Below are 18082 nucleotides of genomic sequence, written 5' to 3' on the forward strand. Positions count from 1 at the left end.
TTAAAAAAAAAAAAAAAAAAAAAAAAGCTTATTATTATTATTATTTTTTAATTGGGTAACAGGATGGTTTTACTGGGGTTGTGTCCATGCAATACCTGAATTTTTCTGGGAAGGATCTGCAGCTCTTTTCGTGCCAACCAGGTTTTGCAGGCCGGCAATGACAGGCGCAAAGGAAGGACGACAGCTGCTGTGTGTGCTGTGCTGACCCCCCTGCAAAGGAGACTCAGTGGTCACCTGCATGCAGACACTGACTTGGTCCTAAAAACTTATTATTAGTATTACAATGATGGAAGTCACCATAATCATCTCACAGAAAATTTTGAAGAGGTCAAAGAAGAAAACAAAAATCACAGTCATTCTCCTACCACCCCAGCCCAGTCCCGTGTGAACATTTCCTCCATTGCTTTCTCCATCACATGTGCTTCTATACATGATTTCAACCATTGAGATAGAAAACATGCAATCTTTTGAGCTGTTTTGCTGTACAAGAAATCACAAACATTTCTCTACGTTGCCACATAGTGTTTATGTATGGTCAGTTAATTGGCACTATATGTCACTTGGGGCTACAGTCAACATGTATTCCCTTAGGACTCAAACTGTATTATATATTTTGCTAAAACAAGTATAATAAAACCTTGATTAACAAGCAAACTTGATTAACAACCTTGACCAAATGAAACCCTCAAATGTAAGAGAAAGCAGCAAATATCAAGGGGAAAAGGCTTGTTTTAGGGATGTATAACATTTTTCCCTCTTTTTATTTAACCTCCTCCATCACTGGAGAATGAGTATATAACATTTTTTTCTCAAAGATTTTCCTAGAGACAGTAATAATTTACTCCAATCTGCTATACCTCAGTTACCTGCCTTTTTATTCATTTAAATAAATGTTTGAGATCTACAACATAGAGTCATTTATGGCTAGTAGCTATTCAACAAAAATTGTATACATAGTGAAGGCCCTTTCTAATGTAGAAAACAATATCACCAGTAATGAATAAATAATTTTTCTACCAATTTCAAGGCTATGTCTAATTGCATCAAAATTTTAAGCTAAGCTTAAGATTACTATTTTCAGTTGATAAATTATAATTTGATCCATTTCTTTAACTCTGTGATGTAAGCTGTTTAATATTATAACATCCCTTAAATATGAAAAACTTCAAATATACAGAGAAACAGAATGAATTATACAGTAGACATCCATATAGAGACCACTTAGATTCCACAATTAATATTTTGCTATATTTTCTTTATCACATATCCATTCATCCATTCATTACTCAATGCAGTTTTCTGGATTCATATTAAAGTTGCAGACATCAGTACACTTCACAATGGATATATACATTTAAAGGAGTGTTTTCAGGTTATTCCTGAAAGGATATGATTTATATAAATGGTGTTACAATAAATAACTACCCAGAACTGAGGGAGTATGGCATATTATAACTTTTGCCTAAAAAATTTCAAAACAATATGTTTGCCAAGGCCTTTATAAATACTCTTCCTGGCCGTGTTCCTTCAATTACCCAAGGAAAATATTTCTCAAGGTGCTTTTTCCAATATACACTTTCTTCTGCAGAGTAGATACACTTCATCCCGTCTGGTGGGAAAAACTGTTTTATTTTTTTGGTGGCTGGCTGGTACAAGGAACTGAACGGTTGGCTTCGGTGTTACAAGGCTGTGCTCTAACCAACTAAGCTAACTGGCCAACCTGGAAAAGCCATTTCAAAAGAAGAGGTTTGGTGGCCCCAAGGCTAAGAGTTCTCTCTTAATGAACCCACTTTCTGTGGCTCAAGTGAATGAATTATTCTCCTTAGCCCTGAAAAGAAGGCACCTATCTCCCTATTTTATCGCCGAGAAGGAAATCTGTGCCCCTAGAGGGTCTTGACTGCTTTATATAGGTCTAGATGTGAAAATGTTTGGGAACAGAATCTTCTTTTTCTCCATCAGGGTCAGTCTTCAACTCATTTCCTTCTCACAGTTGGCTACAAGCCTTCTAATTAGCAAACAGTGCCAACTCTCATCTCTGCAATAATTTTAACAACGAAGTGATGATAAAATATATTTAGTTTTGCTTTTTTTTTTAACGGAATTAAACTTCTCCCCTCTGAAATAAAAACTTCTGTGCAAGAAGTTTAGGAAATAGTATTTGAAATTTTGTCCCAAGTTTCCAAAATATGACAGCTCATATTCATATACCAGATAAATGGTACTGGTGGGTTTTTTTTTTTTTTTTGACATTTGATAGTATGGCTTCTAAATCTGTTAGCCCTGTATTTAACCTGAGTGTGATTTTTATTAATCACAAAGACTCTCATATACATCAGGAGAGAGCTAGCTGGTTAGCTCACTTGGTAGAGCATGGTGCTGATAACAGCGAGGTCAAGGGTTCAGATTTCCGCACTAGCAGCCAAGAAAAAAAAAAAGGAAGGCGAGAAATCCAGTTCTACTCACCTCCTCACCTGTCAGTCCAAACTTTTCTTAAAACACACAAATTCCTTCCACCCCTTTGCACCTCTGCATACGCTATTCCCTCTGTCTGGGATGCTTTCTCCTTTTCTTCAGACTCCTTTTAGCGTGAGACCCAATGGGACCTCCTCTGTTCAGCTCTCTCATACTCTGACAGGAAGAACAATTTGATCTCCAGTATGGGTCATTCTGCATTCTAATCTCCTGTGTATAATGAGGCTTTAATGAAATAGTTCAACAGATACGAGTCCTCCTTTAAGGAAGAAGCCTGGCTGAAATGACTGTTTTCTATCTTCAGTTCCAACTATCGATCCGAGTCTAGTCAGAATCATCACTAACCATTCACTTGCAGAATCTCATGGCAGCACTGTGTCTTAATAGGCAAACCTGCTGCCCATTACATAAAACAGATGCAAAAAATAAAGACGTTCCAAACTTAACATGGTTATTTACTGGGTCTGACTGCTTTGAAGATTTCCTAAGCCAGTGAGGCTGTGATACCATCTGAACAATGGTATTTTTTCTCACCCACTTTCTTTTTTTCCTCACCTATATTTGCTAACACAAATGAGGCAAAAGAGGCAGTGAATAGCTTTCCAGAAGCACCTATGTGCTAAGCACAAACAGCATCTTCTGAACAAAGGCCTCGGGGAGGGAGGCCTGGTGTAAGGCAACCAGGGAGGAGACCAAAAGTCATACTTTTAACCTCAAAACAAAGGCCTATCCGTAACCCACACAGGCGACAAGGTAGGTCACATGCAAGGTTCTATAGTTTCATTATGTACCAAATGGGACTAAACATACAGTCTACCATCTTGATTTTGTCAGCCATTACAATGAAAAAATAGTGAAATATACTTTCTTAAAAACAAAAGCAGTGGCACTTACATCAGCCTTGCAAATAAAAATAAGGTGTTTGCTAACCCACAACATATCACCCAGTAAGACCTCCCTCTCATAGGAGGAAACCCCCACACTTCGCTCTCCTAGGAATATATCATTAATTGCCCTCAGCATGTGTGAGTGGCTATTCACAAGTTAACTTTACAGCAATATTTAATTGAATGAATAGAACAATGTTGTGCTAATGAGGGTCAAATTGCCACCAGATGTTGCCTCTTTCTTTTTTTTTTTTAAATAAACACAGCTGTGTACATGCGTGCATAGGCAATATAGAAGTAATAGTGGGAGAGAAAAGTGGTTCCAGGAAAACATTTGCAGGCCATAAAGGACAGAAAAATCTAGGGATTAATGAATTTCTATCCCACCTTTCATTTTTATTTCAAACACATGAAAATACACTGAACTTGGTGCTGTGAATATGCTGTATATTAGACATTTTTTCCCAAACAATCATTTATGAAATGGGGAACTCTCTCCCAACGGGGCAGGAGAGTGAGTCAGTCTGACAGGAAGCCATCAACAACCTGACTGCTCTGTGATGTCTTCCTCATGGAGGTCCAGGAACCAGCTCGGAGTCTTCCAATCTCTAGCTGCACAAGCCCCTGTGCACACTTGGGAAGACAAGAAAAGAGCAGAAATGAAAAGCAGTAGCGTTCATGTGTCTAAAATATCTAAAGAGAGCTTCCACTCATCTCTGCAGCCAAGAATTCTAAGAGGATAATGAAGGCAACAGGCAAAAAGGAGATGCAGTAATCCAGGAATCAAACAAAATAAAACTTAAAAACAACAACACTCGTTTAAATGTGTTAAAAGGATTAGATTTCAATTTGCCTCTTTTCTCTTCCTTCTCCCTTCTGAGGAAAGTATTCATGAACAGCAAAATAATTAAGAAAAGGTGGTGCAGAGGAGGACAGAAAAATCAAAGATGGAGATAATCTATAAATACAAACCCTCTCTTGGGTGATAACTGATAGCTGACTGTATCAGGAAATCAGAATTTTAAAACAAAATGAAATTCATTTGTCTTTGCAAAAGCTTCCATGTCTATTTGTGAAACACAGAATAAAAGGTACTTGGTTATAGAGGAATAGAAATTTACAAGAATTATTAACCAGTGTCTTCCAGGAGAAGTAGGGTCCATGTGGCAGTCACCCTCTGAACTGAATTTTGAACCTTAACATCTCTACAACTTCAGCGACAGAAAGCTTGGGCAGCAGGAAAATAACTCAAGCGGAGCTTTATGACCTTGGGCATGCCAATCTACTTTTAAAACGTCATTTGTGAAATGGAGGAATTTCCAACATAAATATAGAAATTGGTGTAGATAATCTTTAATGTTCCTCCAAGTAATAAAAGCTGCACTTGATGAATTCACAATCATATGCTCCCTGACATAGCCCTAGAGGGAGGGGGATGAATTTTGTGACTACAGGAGAGCCCATCCCATCAAATGCATTTAGAGGACAATGGTGAATCGGAATTCTCACAAGCATGAAAAACTAGCTTAGAAATCCCAGAGCAGGTTCCCTTCCATTCTTTAGTCAATATAACAGAGCTTTCTTTTAAAGTTATTCTTGATACTTAACATAATCAGACATTAGATTTCTAGTAAAAACAAGAGTGAGCATTAAAATCCAACCCATTTTAAAATCGAGCTACACTGGAACAGTTCCCACTGGACTTCAGTTGTGCTGGCTGAGTGGGAAGCAGCCTAGTGACTTACCTTCAAGATAGTGGCCACTGTCTCCTGTGAGGCATTTCTCATGTCCTCCCCATTCACAGACAAGATCTGATCTCCCTGAATCAATCTCCCATCCAAGTCTGCGGCTCCGCCTTTCACGATGTCAGAAATAAACACTCCGCTTCCATTTCTGTTAATACCATAAAACGGGGGTATTGACGCAATCTAATATTTCTTAATTAAAGTCTGAGATTACTAACTTTCTACTTAGATCACTAAATCCTAAAACTTGGAAGAAGGGCCCTACAAAGCCATTGAATCCAACACTATCCACTAACTTCCCAAATGATAAACTTCGGAGTGTTTACTCATTAAATAGTTTATATCTATTTATGTTGTCTATTGTAATTTTCATTTTTATTGACCCAAGGGCATAATTTCTGCAAGATGATGATTTCAGTGGCATAAAATAGAAATTCACTTTAAAAGGTGGAGTTAAGTACTCTTCAAATGTATAGGTTATTTCCCTAGAGAAGATTAGCTCAATTGCTAGTATTTGATCTATTTCTAGTTGTTTTCACTTTCTCCTTTCCTGCCTTTATTATTTTTAAACTCTCAATTATATTTATATGATGAATAAATAAATTTATGTCTCAAAATTCAAGAGGTTAAAAAGGCTATACTCCCTTCTGTTCTCCAGTCCCCAAGTTCCCTTCTTGGAGGCAATCAATGCTACCCATTTCTTGGGTATCTCTGAGAATCGACCTGTATATACACAAGCAAATGCATCCATGTATAGTATATTTGTGTGTGTGTGACTGGACACATACATATACGCTCCTTTTTTCCTCCAGTGTTTTTTCTTTTCTTTTTTTAAAATATATATATATGTACACACACACACACACACATACACATACACATGCACACACACTTTTTCTTGTTTTTTAGTTTTTGGGTTTGTTTTCTTTAACTTTGTTTTTTCCACTTAATACATCTTGGCAATTGGTCCTTATGAGCACTTGGAGCTTCCTTTTTCATGGCTGCATACTATTCTAAGGATGTTCCATAATTTCACTATCACCTACTGATAGATATGTAAGTTATCTTCATTCTTTAGCTATTGCAAACAATGTGTAATGAATATCTGCAAGCTTATCTTTAAGATAAATTCCTAGTCATGAAATTGTTAGTCAAAGAGAAGTGGGAATTTTCAGAGCTATACATCTGGTCTTTTACAGTGGAAGTTTTTGTGCTAAAGTATGTAAATGTTCCTTATAAACTCAACCTGAAATACTGGTATTATATGAAGATTATTTCATCAATCCACTAAATGATAATAAAGCAAAAACCATTACTCTAAATGAAATCTCCTTAGGCATGTGTATGTGTCGAAAGAAGAGAGCTAACTTTGACACTGGTGCTGTCAGTTGCTCTGCACCCAGATGTGTACTGATTTTGCTTAGAAATGCAAGAGACTTAGCTTTTCTTATTTTGTAATGTACTCTCAGAGGGATGGTTTTATGATGCTGAAGTAAATGAGATCATGACAGCACAGTACTTGGCACAAAATCATTACCCAAAAATGGTAGCTAATATTTTTATTTTAATAACAGCTTGAACTTCTGGAGAAAAAGCATTAGTTTAGTCATCAGAGGTCTGTGAGGGCACTTGACAATATGTATATAAAAAACTAACTTGAATTCTTCCTAAGAAGATGCTTGATACAATTTAAGGCCATATTGGAGTGCCACTTGGAAATTCTGCAGCCCTGTTGGAATAAATATGTGCTAGGTATCTAAGGCCAGTAAACTATGAAAACTAGAATTACAGTTTCAAGATATTATTTACCTTTCCAATTCAGTGAAAGAGTAAACTATAATTATTCCAGAACGATTACTGTAATTCCCTTGCCATGGGTAAGCAGTATAGACTTCAAAAGAGCACCCTAGTCACTAGGATCTACCTATATTTTGGGTGCAAACTATTACTTTTGGGACATCTTTCTTCATAAAAAACTACTGGCATATAGAACTTATGTTTTGTTGCTCAACGATGTCTACTCAATTAGTTTTAACACAGTATGAAATTAACATGGTGCTCCATGCCACAGCAATTTTCTTAATCCAATATTGTATAAATCTACTTCTTGATATTAGCTGTTTCTTGGGTATAGTTGCTTTATCTAACCCTTGCAAGCTTCAGATCCAGGTAATTATAAGTTGAAAGAACCTTGCTGGCTGCTCTTACTCTATAAGGAAATACAACAGTCTGGGTTCGATCCGGCTTCGAGTTCTATCTTGATAAAAGTTTTTTGGTAAGACCTTGCTCAGAAATATGACCTATGGTGTTCAAATATTTATAAATATGTTAGTTTTAGAAACCACTAATCATTAGTTTATACTAGGCTTTGTCTTTCAGTGTTTATAGGCATTCGTCTCCTGAACTCTAAAGGAAAGAGGCCGATCCTGACTTGCACAACATATCTTTACCTTTTTCCAACGATGCTCAGGCCCAGTCCTCGGCCAGCCTTCTTCTGCAGATCCACAGGGAAAATCTCCAAGTTCTCCTCGTCCCTGTAGTGTGCCTCGTCTCTATACACCACCAGCCGCACTTTCTGGGGGGTCTGCCTCAGAGCTGTGATGGCTTCTTCATGGCTGGAGCTCCTCAGGTCAATCCCATTCACCTGGAACAATGGGCATCCCGAGATGGGCTGCTGACCACACAGGCCTCTCTGCTTGCTCTGTCTGCTACAGCTCCTTGATAAAACCCACGAAAAACCTCTAGAAATTTTCAGCTATTCCCAAAGCACACAGGTAGTGACCACAAGCAGTATGAGCTGCTTCAAATACAAAAGAGGTAACCCTTATATTCCCCCACCCCACATAAGCACAGAAGGTGGGTTAGTACACGTGATAATGAAATTTTATGTGGCTGTCAATCTTACTATGGAATCAGAATGAGAGAAAGAGAGGAGACAGAAAATGGGAGGGGGGAAGGGAGGAGAGAGAGAGAACACTAACTGGCTCACTTCAGAGGTCAAAGGGAAATAAATGTTAGTGTTCGGTCAGCACTTTTAGACTGTTTTCTTATTGGATATGACATCCTCACTTTTAATTGCTCACATCACAACTACATCAGAATAGGCCCAAAAGGAGACAGGGGAGTGGTGTTTCCACCAGCATCAAAGACCCTCTGAAGTCATTTCATTTGAATCTGATCTGAGTGAGAAGAGAGGACCACGCATTGGAAAGTACAGTGGAATGCATGGTGTACTGGAAACAGCACTGAGGAAAGCCAAGGCTCTGCTTCTGGCAGAACCTGTGAATTTGGGCAAGTTGTGTAATCTCTCTGAGCCTCTGTTTCCTTATTTGTTAAATGGAGATCATAGGCAACTTATTTGTTTACTTTTTACTTAAATAGTTCTGTAGTGCCTGTGTGCTAGCCCTTTATGAATATTTACTCATTTAATCCTTATACTAACTCTCTGAAATACATAATGTTATTATTACCATTTACAGATGAAGAAATTGAGGCAGAGAGCAGTTAAGGGACTTGACCAAGGTTACATAGCTAGTAGGTGGAGAAGCCAAGATCCGAACCCAGACAAACTCTCCACCTTTAGTCTATACACCACGCTGCCTCACAATTTACTCTTAGAATGGGTTACCAGAGCCCCCTGCCAGAAAGCAAGTCTTTGTGAATTTGAAACACGGGAGAAGTCGAGGGGCAGAGTGGCCTCAGACTAAAGGGAAGGGGATCATGGGTCATTCCCTTAAGGTCACAGCTGAGAAAAGAGCCAAACAAAGGGAAGGAGGGGCCCAGGCCACAGCCAGGTGGAGGGCAGAATGGAAGAGTTCCCTCGAGATGTCGCCACTGCTTTTTCCGGTCCAGCCCTGTGTGCCCATGGCAGGTCAAGTCTGTCTCTGAAGCTTCGTGCCTCCATCTGTACAATGGTCTAAGGCTTTTCCAGTTCTAACATCCTAAAGACTAAAGACCCATGGCATACAGAATGTTTACAAAGAGAGAGAAAAGAATGAACCCTTCTTCAAGAAGGTGACTTTTGAGCTGTTGTTTAAAGCTGATTCTGTGAGCCAAGAAAAAGTTTTAAAGCCTAATTTAAACTGCTTTTTCTTTTCTTTCGTTCCCCCCCCCCCCCCCCCCGCTGTTTCTTTTCTGGTATATCTTGGTGGCTTGTGTTCACTTAGATGAACTATATCCAGGTGCACAGTGGTTAAGAACATGGGTTTTGGATATAGATGGACTATAGTTCAAGTGCTGACTCCAACTTACTGGCTACGTGAAAATTAAGCTAAGCTTCGTTGTGTCATCTATGAATTGGAGATAATCACAGTCATGATACCTACATAGTGTTGTAAGGATTAAATGAAATAAACTCTGTAAAATATTTGGCACAGGGCTTGGCACATAGTTATGTTCAATGTAACTTAGAAGTTGATATTTTACAAGGGATCAGAGTAACTGCAGCCAGGGCTGTTTTCTTCTCAGTATGATCATCGGCACAGGGCTTGGCACATAGTTATGTTCAATGTAACTTAGAAGGTGATATTTTACAAGGGATCAGAGTAACTGCAGCCAGGGCTGTTTTCTTCTCAGTATGATCATGCACTGTTGCTTCAGGCTAGTGAATGAATTCTTACTGTTTACGAGGTAAACCCCAGAACAAAGGGTAAAACAATGTCTCTCGAAAATGTGGTCTGAACTGATTATTTTCCTGTATTCCAATAGATGGCACACAAGACCACTTTTGTTGCTTAATTCAAAAAAACAGTTACCTCTATGGATTGAAGGTGGAGTTTCCCAAGCCTCTAAATACCTTCTGAAAGGCCATAACAAATACACTTTTAATTAAAAGCACTGTCATTAAAATCTAACATTACAAGAGCAACTCCTACTAAATTCCAGCATTCAGGTGTTTGCTCAAAGTGATTTAAGTTCACAGTTTCCATTTTTGTGCTTATGAAGAGATACCATTAAATGTACCAATAATTCTGAGAGAAATATCACTGTGTGGGTAGAACATTGTGGAATGATGCATTACCTTAAGTGCCTTAAAGAAGCACTGTATGCATTATTTAGACACTGATTATAGAGGAGGGTGGTCATAGCAGGGCTCCCAACTTGAGAAGAAAGTCCATAGGAAGCCCCTAGGAAGTTGTGAATAGAAGTGAATCCCATCCCCTGGGTAGAACAAACAGGCACGTGGGGAAGTGGGTGAACCATTGCTTGAGAAGGAAAGGATAACCAAACTATGGCAGCAGTTCTTCACTATTTTATTTTACAGGGAAAATCGGGCAAAATTAACTGTCTACTTTTTCTGTTCCCACTTGCACCAAAATATAAGGGGATAATGGCAGTAGGTTAACAGGAAGGATTGGCATAAAAGGAGAACCAGAAAGAAGATGTGGTTCATGCTCATTGTAGGATAATCTTGCCATGAAAAAAATTATTGGACTATATCTTTGGAAGCAAAATCTGACTTGTCCTAATTTTAACATGAGGATAGCATAGGTTGAGTATCCCTAACCCAAAATCTGAAATGCTCCAAAATATGAAACTTTTTGACAGCCAACATAATGCTCAAAGGAAATGCTCATTGGAGCATTGTGAATTTTGCATTTTCAGATTAGGCATACTCAACCTGTTTTAAAACCATGGAAGTCCAGTTTGCAGAATGCAGAGGACTCTCATGAGTGGAAAGGCCATTGTTTGGAAAAGTGCTGATGTAGAGTTGCCTTGTTTCATGGTCTTAAAACATCCCACCAAAGCTGGCCTGTCTTCTTCTCAAGGAACCCTGCAGGCCACAGACTGATCCTGCATCATTATGCATTTGTACTCACTGACCACAACTAGGATAGGCCCACATCTGGGGTCTAAAGCTGCTTAGGAAGGAAACATATTACTTGACCAAACTGAGAGCTGTATTTCCTGATTAAACACATGACAGACTCATGAACTAGACTGTCGGAGGCAAGAGAGGTGCCGGTACTGGCTATCTTTAATGAGAAGGCCATCCAGATTAGACAATATAATTCTGCTAGATGCCAGGAAGTGGTTAAATGACCTTTCAAATTCTCCTTCCACTCAGAACAAATTCATTTTCTTTATGCTAATCTTTTCTGAGTGTTAACTTGTACATGAATATACTTTGTGGAAGAGAGCAGCTACAGCTGAGGACTCATCCAATACAAATAGATCACTAAATTTTTTTCAAATTGAGGCAAAGTGGTATAAAATAAACTGTAAATATTTAAAGTGTACAATACGATAGGTTTTAATGTATGTGTATTTATACCTGTGAAGTCATTGCCACACTCAAGATAATGAACTTACTAGATTTAGTTTCAGTGAACGTTATAGAATAATTTATGGACTTACAATTCATATAAGCACAAGGCACATACGCATCTACACTATTTTAAGTATTTAATCTATTAATCTTAAACAGACAATTACAATAATACCAATTGATAAGATATTCTACAGAGGGAAAAAACAAAAAACAAGAAATAAAAAACCCTGGAACTCCTGACCATTAAAAAACTGTGTTGCGTGCTAAAGCAGTCAAGCCAATTCCCACAGAGGCCTTGCTTATTTTTCTAACCTCATACGCTTGTACCTTAATGAATGTACTGGGAATATGTCCTAATCTAATGATGAAGCACAGTAAAGGCCTGCAGAGAAACCCTATAACTTGGCCTGAATTTAATTTGTAGGCAGCCTGGCCTCTCCTTTAACCCCTTCTCACCAGTGATTTCTGCCCTTAATTATATCTCTGGTTTCATCTTGGGAGGCAGAAATAAACCACCAAAGGGAAAAATAAAATTCTATGATGTCATTTGAAATGTGCTATATTGAACTTGCAAAGCAAAAATGCACATGCCTACCATAAAATGCTAACTGTTCAATTAAATTCATCCAATGAAAGAAATAAATGTTGCCTAAAGGTTTCACATCATCAAAAAAACTCTTTAGTTCCACCTACCAGAATGCCTGGCATTGGCGTTCCATTCATCCGTTCCCTAGTTCAGACACTGCCTACCTTGGCACTTTTAAAAAGGCTTTTTAACAATTTTGCTAAATAAGAGTGAATTTGAAAGAGTCAAGTTAAGCATTTCAATTTCTATTAGGTACCATATATTGCCTAAAGGGAGGAGATTCTACATTTTCATCATCTTGAAAACACTGGTGGCAAGGCATACACTTCTATTTGACATAAAGATTTATTAGGATTAAGAAAATAATATTTAGGCTGCAATAAAATCTTTAAAATATCAGGTGTGTTTGTTTATGTGTGTGTGTCTAATATGTATGTGTTTTTAGGAGGGAAGTTAATAAGGTATAATGCAGAAACAAAAAAATCAAATTGCAATATTATACAGTCTCCTTTGATATCAAAATTATAGAACCATAAATTGTACTTTTTCTTCTAATTAAAAGAAGTTTTCAGATAGATACAGATTGATAATCTGTCAAGATTCTAAACCAGTGACTTGCTCAATGTGCATTGAAAAAGAAAAGGCACACAGTACATATTTTGTTAAATAAGAAATCAGTGAGGATGCAGTTGAGTAGAATTGACTTTGCAGATCAAGGTCAGCAAAAGAACCATATTTGCTGGTATAAAATAAAATTCAAAATCATATACCTCTAATATCTGGTCACCAGCCCAAAGTCTTCCATCTCTGGCTGCTGCTCCTTCTTCATATACTTCATGTATAACTATAGCATCCTATAAAAAAATTCTTATTAATTTTCAACAACCACACATGCTTCCTTTAAGCAAATCAACCACAGCAGCAACCCATAATTTGCTATTTGCTAATAATGTTAAATTTTATCTGACATAAAGACAAACAAGATACAGTTACGATATATTCAGAGGTACAATAAAGTTTTCCTAAAATTATTAATTCATTCCTTTAGAACTGGCTTTGCCTAATATTTCATGTTAAACTTCCTCCATGTGTTTTACTGTTAACTCTGTACATTGCTGCTGTGTATGAACTTGAGGCGAACTTTGTGTCACTCTTATTTACATTTTACAGTGTATTTTGAAACATGGTTTCAGGTATTTATTGGTATTCAAGGATTTGGCATAGATGTGTGGCCTGATGAAGGGGGTTTGCCAGGCCTTATTACTTGGGCAATGAAAGAAAAGGACTTAGTGGAATGAACTGGCCGTGGAGGACAGAGCACAGAGCAGGAGAAAGAACATTCGTGGACCCACATGTAAGACAGCTGTCGGTGTGAATCCTGACTTGGCCGTTGTGTAATCTTGGGAAAGTTAACTCCTATGAACTCAGCATTGTGAGCCATAAAAATAGGACAATATCTATGCTAGGTAGGTAAGCTTTGGTTGAGAAAAGTGTATTATACTCAATAAACTAAAAAATAATTTGCATCTCTTCAAATGAATAACCTTCAAAATTTTTTAATCATCATAAAATGACATGCACCAATGAAAAGGATTCAAGCAATACCACAGGGTATTGTAAACCAGAAAAAGAGACTGCCTCTCACCCCAGACTCTCAATCCCATTCTCCAGAGACAATCACCACTAACAGTTTCCTAAGGATTTCCCGAGAAAATTTACATTTATACATCTGAATATTTACATATTTTGGTGAGACTATTCTAAAAACATTATATTGAGTTCACACTTTCTTTCTCTTGCTCCTCCTGTTAAGCCAGTAGTCAAGCTTTGAAATTTCTTGCCTCAGGGATTTTTGTGGAGCTGAAAATTGAAGCAATCAGAAGTCATTGGCTCTTTCTGTTTTTAATAAAACTGAAGGTCACTGAGAAGATTATATTGAATGGATCATGCTAGGTGTCTTGGAGGGCTGCTTTTGAGTGGAGACTAGAAACAGTGATCTATGGGTCCTACAGTGAGGATTTGAGTCCTGCACCACCCAGGGTCCTCCCACTGCTTGCCCCTAGCACACACATCGGTTGTAAGACGCTATAGGCAATGGTCAAGGGGTGAAGCCTCCAGGGCAGACTCTAGACATAATGCACCCAGCCTTGAAAGAAGTCCCGTGTGCCAAGCACTGGGGCCTGCAAGCAGCAGAACTTATGGACTTGAAGAGATCACATGGGCTTGGGCAAGGATGGGCCTGATGACCGCCAATGTGGACTGATGGCAATGACTATAGGGACCTTACCAATGTCTGGGTGCTTTAAGAACCTTGAGAGTTAATCAGCTACCAAAATGGCTGAGGTTGAATTTCACCTTAGTGCAGAAGTATGGGGCCTCAGAATTAAGTTTACATGAAGTAAAGAGACAAATGAAATTTTCCTTGAAAAAATATAACAGATAAGATAGGGAAAAAAAAAAAATCCAAACCAAACCTACTTTAAAAAGAATAAAAGTTTCCATACAAATTCTGGAGTAGAGAAGCAACAAAAGAAAATAAGAGGTCTATAACCAGAAAACCTATCTGGATTATAGATACCTTTAAAATATTAAATACTTTCATTTTATCACTACATAGTTCTGAAAACATTCTTTATTATAGCAATTAGATATGCAGCCCCCAAGACCCAGGAAAGGTTCCTTGATCCAGACAATTTACATTTCAGATTCTGTAGCAGCAATAGATTTTAGACCATTCTTTGTTTTAACTCTTACTTATGAAATTTCCAGACCCAGGGAGCATTGCCAAGAGTTTGTTTCTCTGAACTATTTCAGGGGAATGATTTTGTGGAAACTTGCTGGGTCAGTGGCTGGAGGTGATCCCAACAACACTACCAAGACCCCACCAAAGGTCACTTGTATTAAGGTAGTGCAGGGAGAAATTAACGCAGGTTCCTGGTAACACCCTGTAGAATGCTGGTTTGTAAAGTTTGGTGCCCAAACACGCCCTCTTTACTGGATTGGGAAAACCACACACGGAACTTAGAGCATACCGGGTTTTTACAGAGCTTGATTTTCAGTATAAACTCTTTGATCTTGGAACACTGCAAAAGTCAAATGGGAAATTTCTGTTCATTCATACTCAAAAGGAAGAAAAAGACCACATGGGGGTTTTAGGCCAGAAAAGCAATCTGAATCCTTGGATGCTTCCTGGTGCTGAATGAACTACCATACATAGAAGAAAAATACTATTACTAGTCTCAAATAAATGCTGAACTCACTGCCAACAAACCATGCTTGGTCCCTTAGTCTTTCTGCATGAAAAACTCCCCATTTCTTTCTTGTTGCAAGAAAACATAAAACACTGTGACCTGTCAATAGAAAAGGGCCACATTTCTTACTGCATGCCTTTGTGTTCTATGAAGCTGTGGTTCTGGACAGTTGCATTAACTGGGGGTGACAAAGGTGAGAGATGGGGACCAAAAGCTAAATTAGAAATGTGGGCTGGTGAACTGAAAAGAAAACTGGATTTTATTTATTTTTTTTAAGCTTGTGTAATTCACAGGGTAGGACAGAATAGTAAGAGATACTGGGTTGGGATATTTTTGGCATCTATTTGACAAAGCTCTATTAAAATTGTACTTCTTCCTGACTTTGAAAAGATTGTGATTCTAAATGAAACACTGGTCATTAATGAAAGATGACCTTTATTATTTCAAATAAAAAATTTGGAATTGATTACTCATATGATTCTTATCTCCTCATTGGATATCTTCCTAAATTTTAATGCTCTTGAGCTATTCAAGCAAAACTGCAGCTCTGAGTGCCAGCTTCCCTACCAGCCCTCGCCTCCTATCTCTGCACGCATAAATAACATTCCTCTACCCGAGAATACCTCAGTGATTCCAGTCTACCAATACCATGATTTCTACAACTTATCTATTCCAGAAGCAGTCTATTAATCATTTCCCTGTGGGTGGGTTGCTGGCTTACTCCAAGCTGAGGCTGTGGAGGCAAATGATCATGAGCTTGGCCTCGGGAGTCAGACTTCCTCGGTCCCAGTCTGGGCCTGCTACTGCTGGCTGTGTGCCTTGGGAAGACTGTTAACCTCTCCAGGGCTTAGCTTTTTATATGGTTTTAACAATATTATCTATAGATAAGGCTTTGTGAACAGTGCCAGCATACAGTAAGGGAGCAATAAGTGATATTTAAGGCCCACAGAGAAGACTCCCTGCCCAGGCAATGGGCTGGGGGGTCTGAGTCTGATCCTGGGTGTGGAGTATACTGTAAAACAAATATATTTCACAGGGCCTAGTTTCTTGTAGTTTCAGGTTTAGTCTAACTTCTTAAAAGTACATATAAAATGTTGACCTTGCCAAAGACAGGAAATTTTCCCCAGGCTATAGTCTCTGTTGTAAGATAAAGAATTGTAACACAGCAAGGTTGCTGGCTCAAAGACAGACAAGTTACTAATTGATATGTAAAGATACTGGAAAGCTTCTGTAGGGAGAAGGAATGTTTGCTAAGATCAAGCTTTTGTTGGTGGATCACTTAACTTCTTGCAAATTGCATTATGGAATGTCACTCTGCTTGTTTTATTGAATGTTACCAGCCTATATTGTTAAACTATAACCCCACTCATGTTCTCTTCCTGTAACTTCCTAGTCTGGAAAGTAAATGTGGGAAAAGAACCCCAATCTGTGGTTAATTTCCCAAATGGAAGGAATGCCTATCTCTTGAGGGTTCCGGGAGATTAACCACTTCGGGGCTTCTCATTGCTCAGAAGAGATGGGCTTTGAGTAATCTTTGATGGCTCTGTCACCCAGGGGAAAAAGGTGACAAATCCGTGGGAGGCAAAGCAACACCTGGGAAATTGCCTGACAGGTTTGGAAATGGGTTCCTGATTTCCTGATGGGTTTCTCTTGCTCCCTACTCTGGGTGCCTGACCATGCTTCCCTCCTTTTGGCCACCTCTGACTGTGTGGTGTGAAACTTTCCAGGTTCTTGGGGCCGAGCTGCACTTGTGGCTTTGGTGGGTGATGTGCATCCTGCTCAGCCAGAGAGGCCTGCAGCTGGTTATTGTCCATTGCTNTGCTCAGAAGAGATGGGCTTTGAGTAATCTTTGATGGCTCTGTCACCCAGGGGAAAAAGGTGACAAATCCGTGGGAGGCAAAGCAACACCTGGGAAATTGCCTGACAGGTTTGGAAATGGGATCCTGATTTCCTGATGGGTTTCTCTTGCTCCCTACTCTGGGTGCCTGACCATGCTTCCCTCCTTTTGGCCACCTCTGACTGTGTGGTGTGAAACTTTCCAGGTTCTTGGGGCCGAGCTGCACTTGTGGCTTTGGTGGGTGATGTGCATCCTGCTCAGCCAGAGAGGCCTGCAGCTGGTTATTGTCCACTGCTAAAGAGGTGGGGCCCTGGCTAGTGGTGGGGAGTTGCACCCCGAGGAGATGACTTGGGTCTCTCCTGGGAGGGTGAATAGATGCTACACACCTCTCATTTGTGCCTTTTAATCCTAATAACAATGAAGCAACTTCAGTATTATTAGTTCCATTTATTGTTGAGGAAACGGAAGCTCATAAGAGTTCGGATTTGACCAGTCTCTGCAGCTTCTAATTAGGAGAGATGAAATTCCAGCTTGGGACTGTTTAACACCAAAGCCTGTGCTCCCATCATGACAGCACAGTTCTCATCTGTTTTGAATATTTTATTCTGCACTTGTACAAAAGCAATAACTTGGGATTTTTCCATATGGCATCAATTCTGTTGAAATATTGTCACCTCAACTCCACAGCGAAAACCGTGAGGGCATGAATTGATCATTTTATAGAGAGTGAACAAAACTAGTATTTGTAGAAGTGGAAATCGAAGACTTTGACGTAATGAGGTGAGGTGATGATCTATGGATTGCACTAGCTAGTGCTGATACATGATTAGGGATTCACACCACACAAAGCATGCCAGGTAGGCCCTCTACCCACCCCAGTGGTCTTTCTCTCAATTCCATTTGTTATTCTTGTCTCTTTCCTTCCTTCCTTTGATCTTTTTAGTTCTGTTTCTGTCCATGTTATTCATCACGTAATTTTTTTTCTACAGGAGAGGACATAAAACATTATAATAGAAACAAGTGATAAATTGAT

At 38.9% G+C, this 18082-nt stretch overlaps 1 protein-coding gene across 1 annotated transcript in view; it reads right to left on the reverse strand.

Annotated features, from left to right (window-relative positions):
* Positions 1 to 18082, reverse strand: part of LOC103607095 (inaD-like protein) — a gene marked incomplete at its 5' end in the record, with an annotated part of 97754 nt that overhangs the window by 7714 nt on the left and 71958 nt on the right. The window contains 4 exons of the mRNA XM_008591646.1: positions 96 to 210; positions 3906 to 3992; positions 5105 to 5252; positions 7555 to 7748. Of these exons, the coding sequence (XP_008589868.1) occupies positions 96 to 210; positions 3906 to 3992; positions 5105 to 5252; positions 7555 to 7748 (544 nt within the window). The remainder of the gene's footprint in view (positions 1 to 95; positions 211 to 3905; positions 3993 to 5104; positions 5253 to 7554; positions 7749 to 18082) is intronic.

Source organism: Galeopterus variegatus, unplaced genomic scaffold (assembly GCF_000696425.1).
Source record: "Galeopterus variegatus unplaced genomic scaffold, G_variegatus-3.0.2 Scaffold7115, whole genome shotgun sequence".
Classification (NCBI taxonomy): Eukaryota; Metazoa; Chordata; class Mammalia; order Dermoptera; family Cynocephalidae; genus Galeopterus; species Galeopterus variegatus.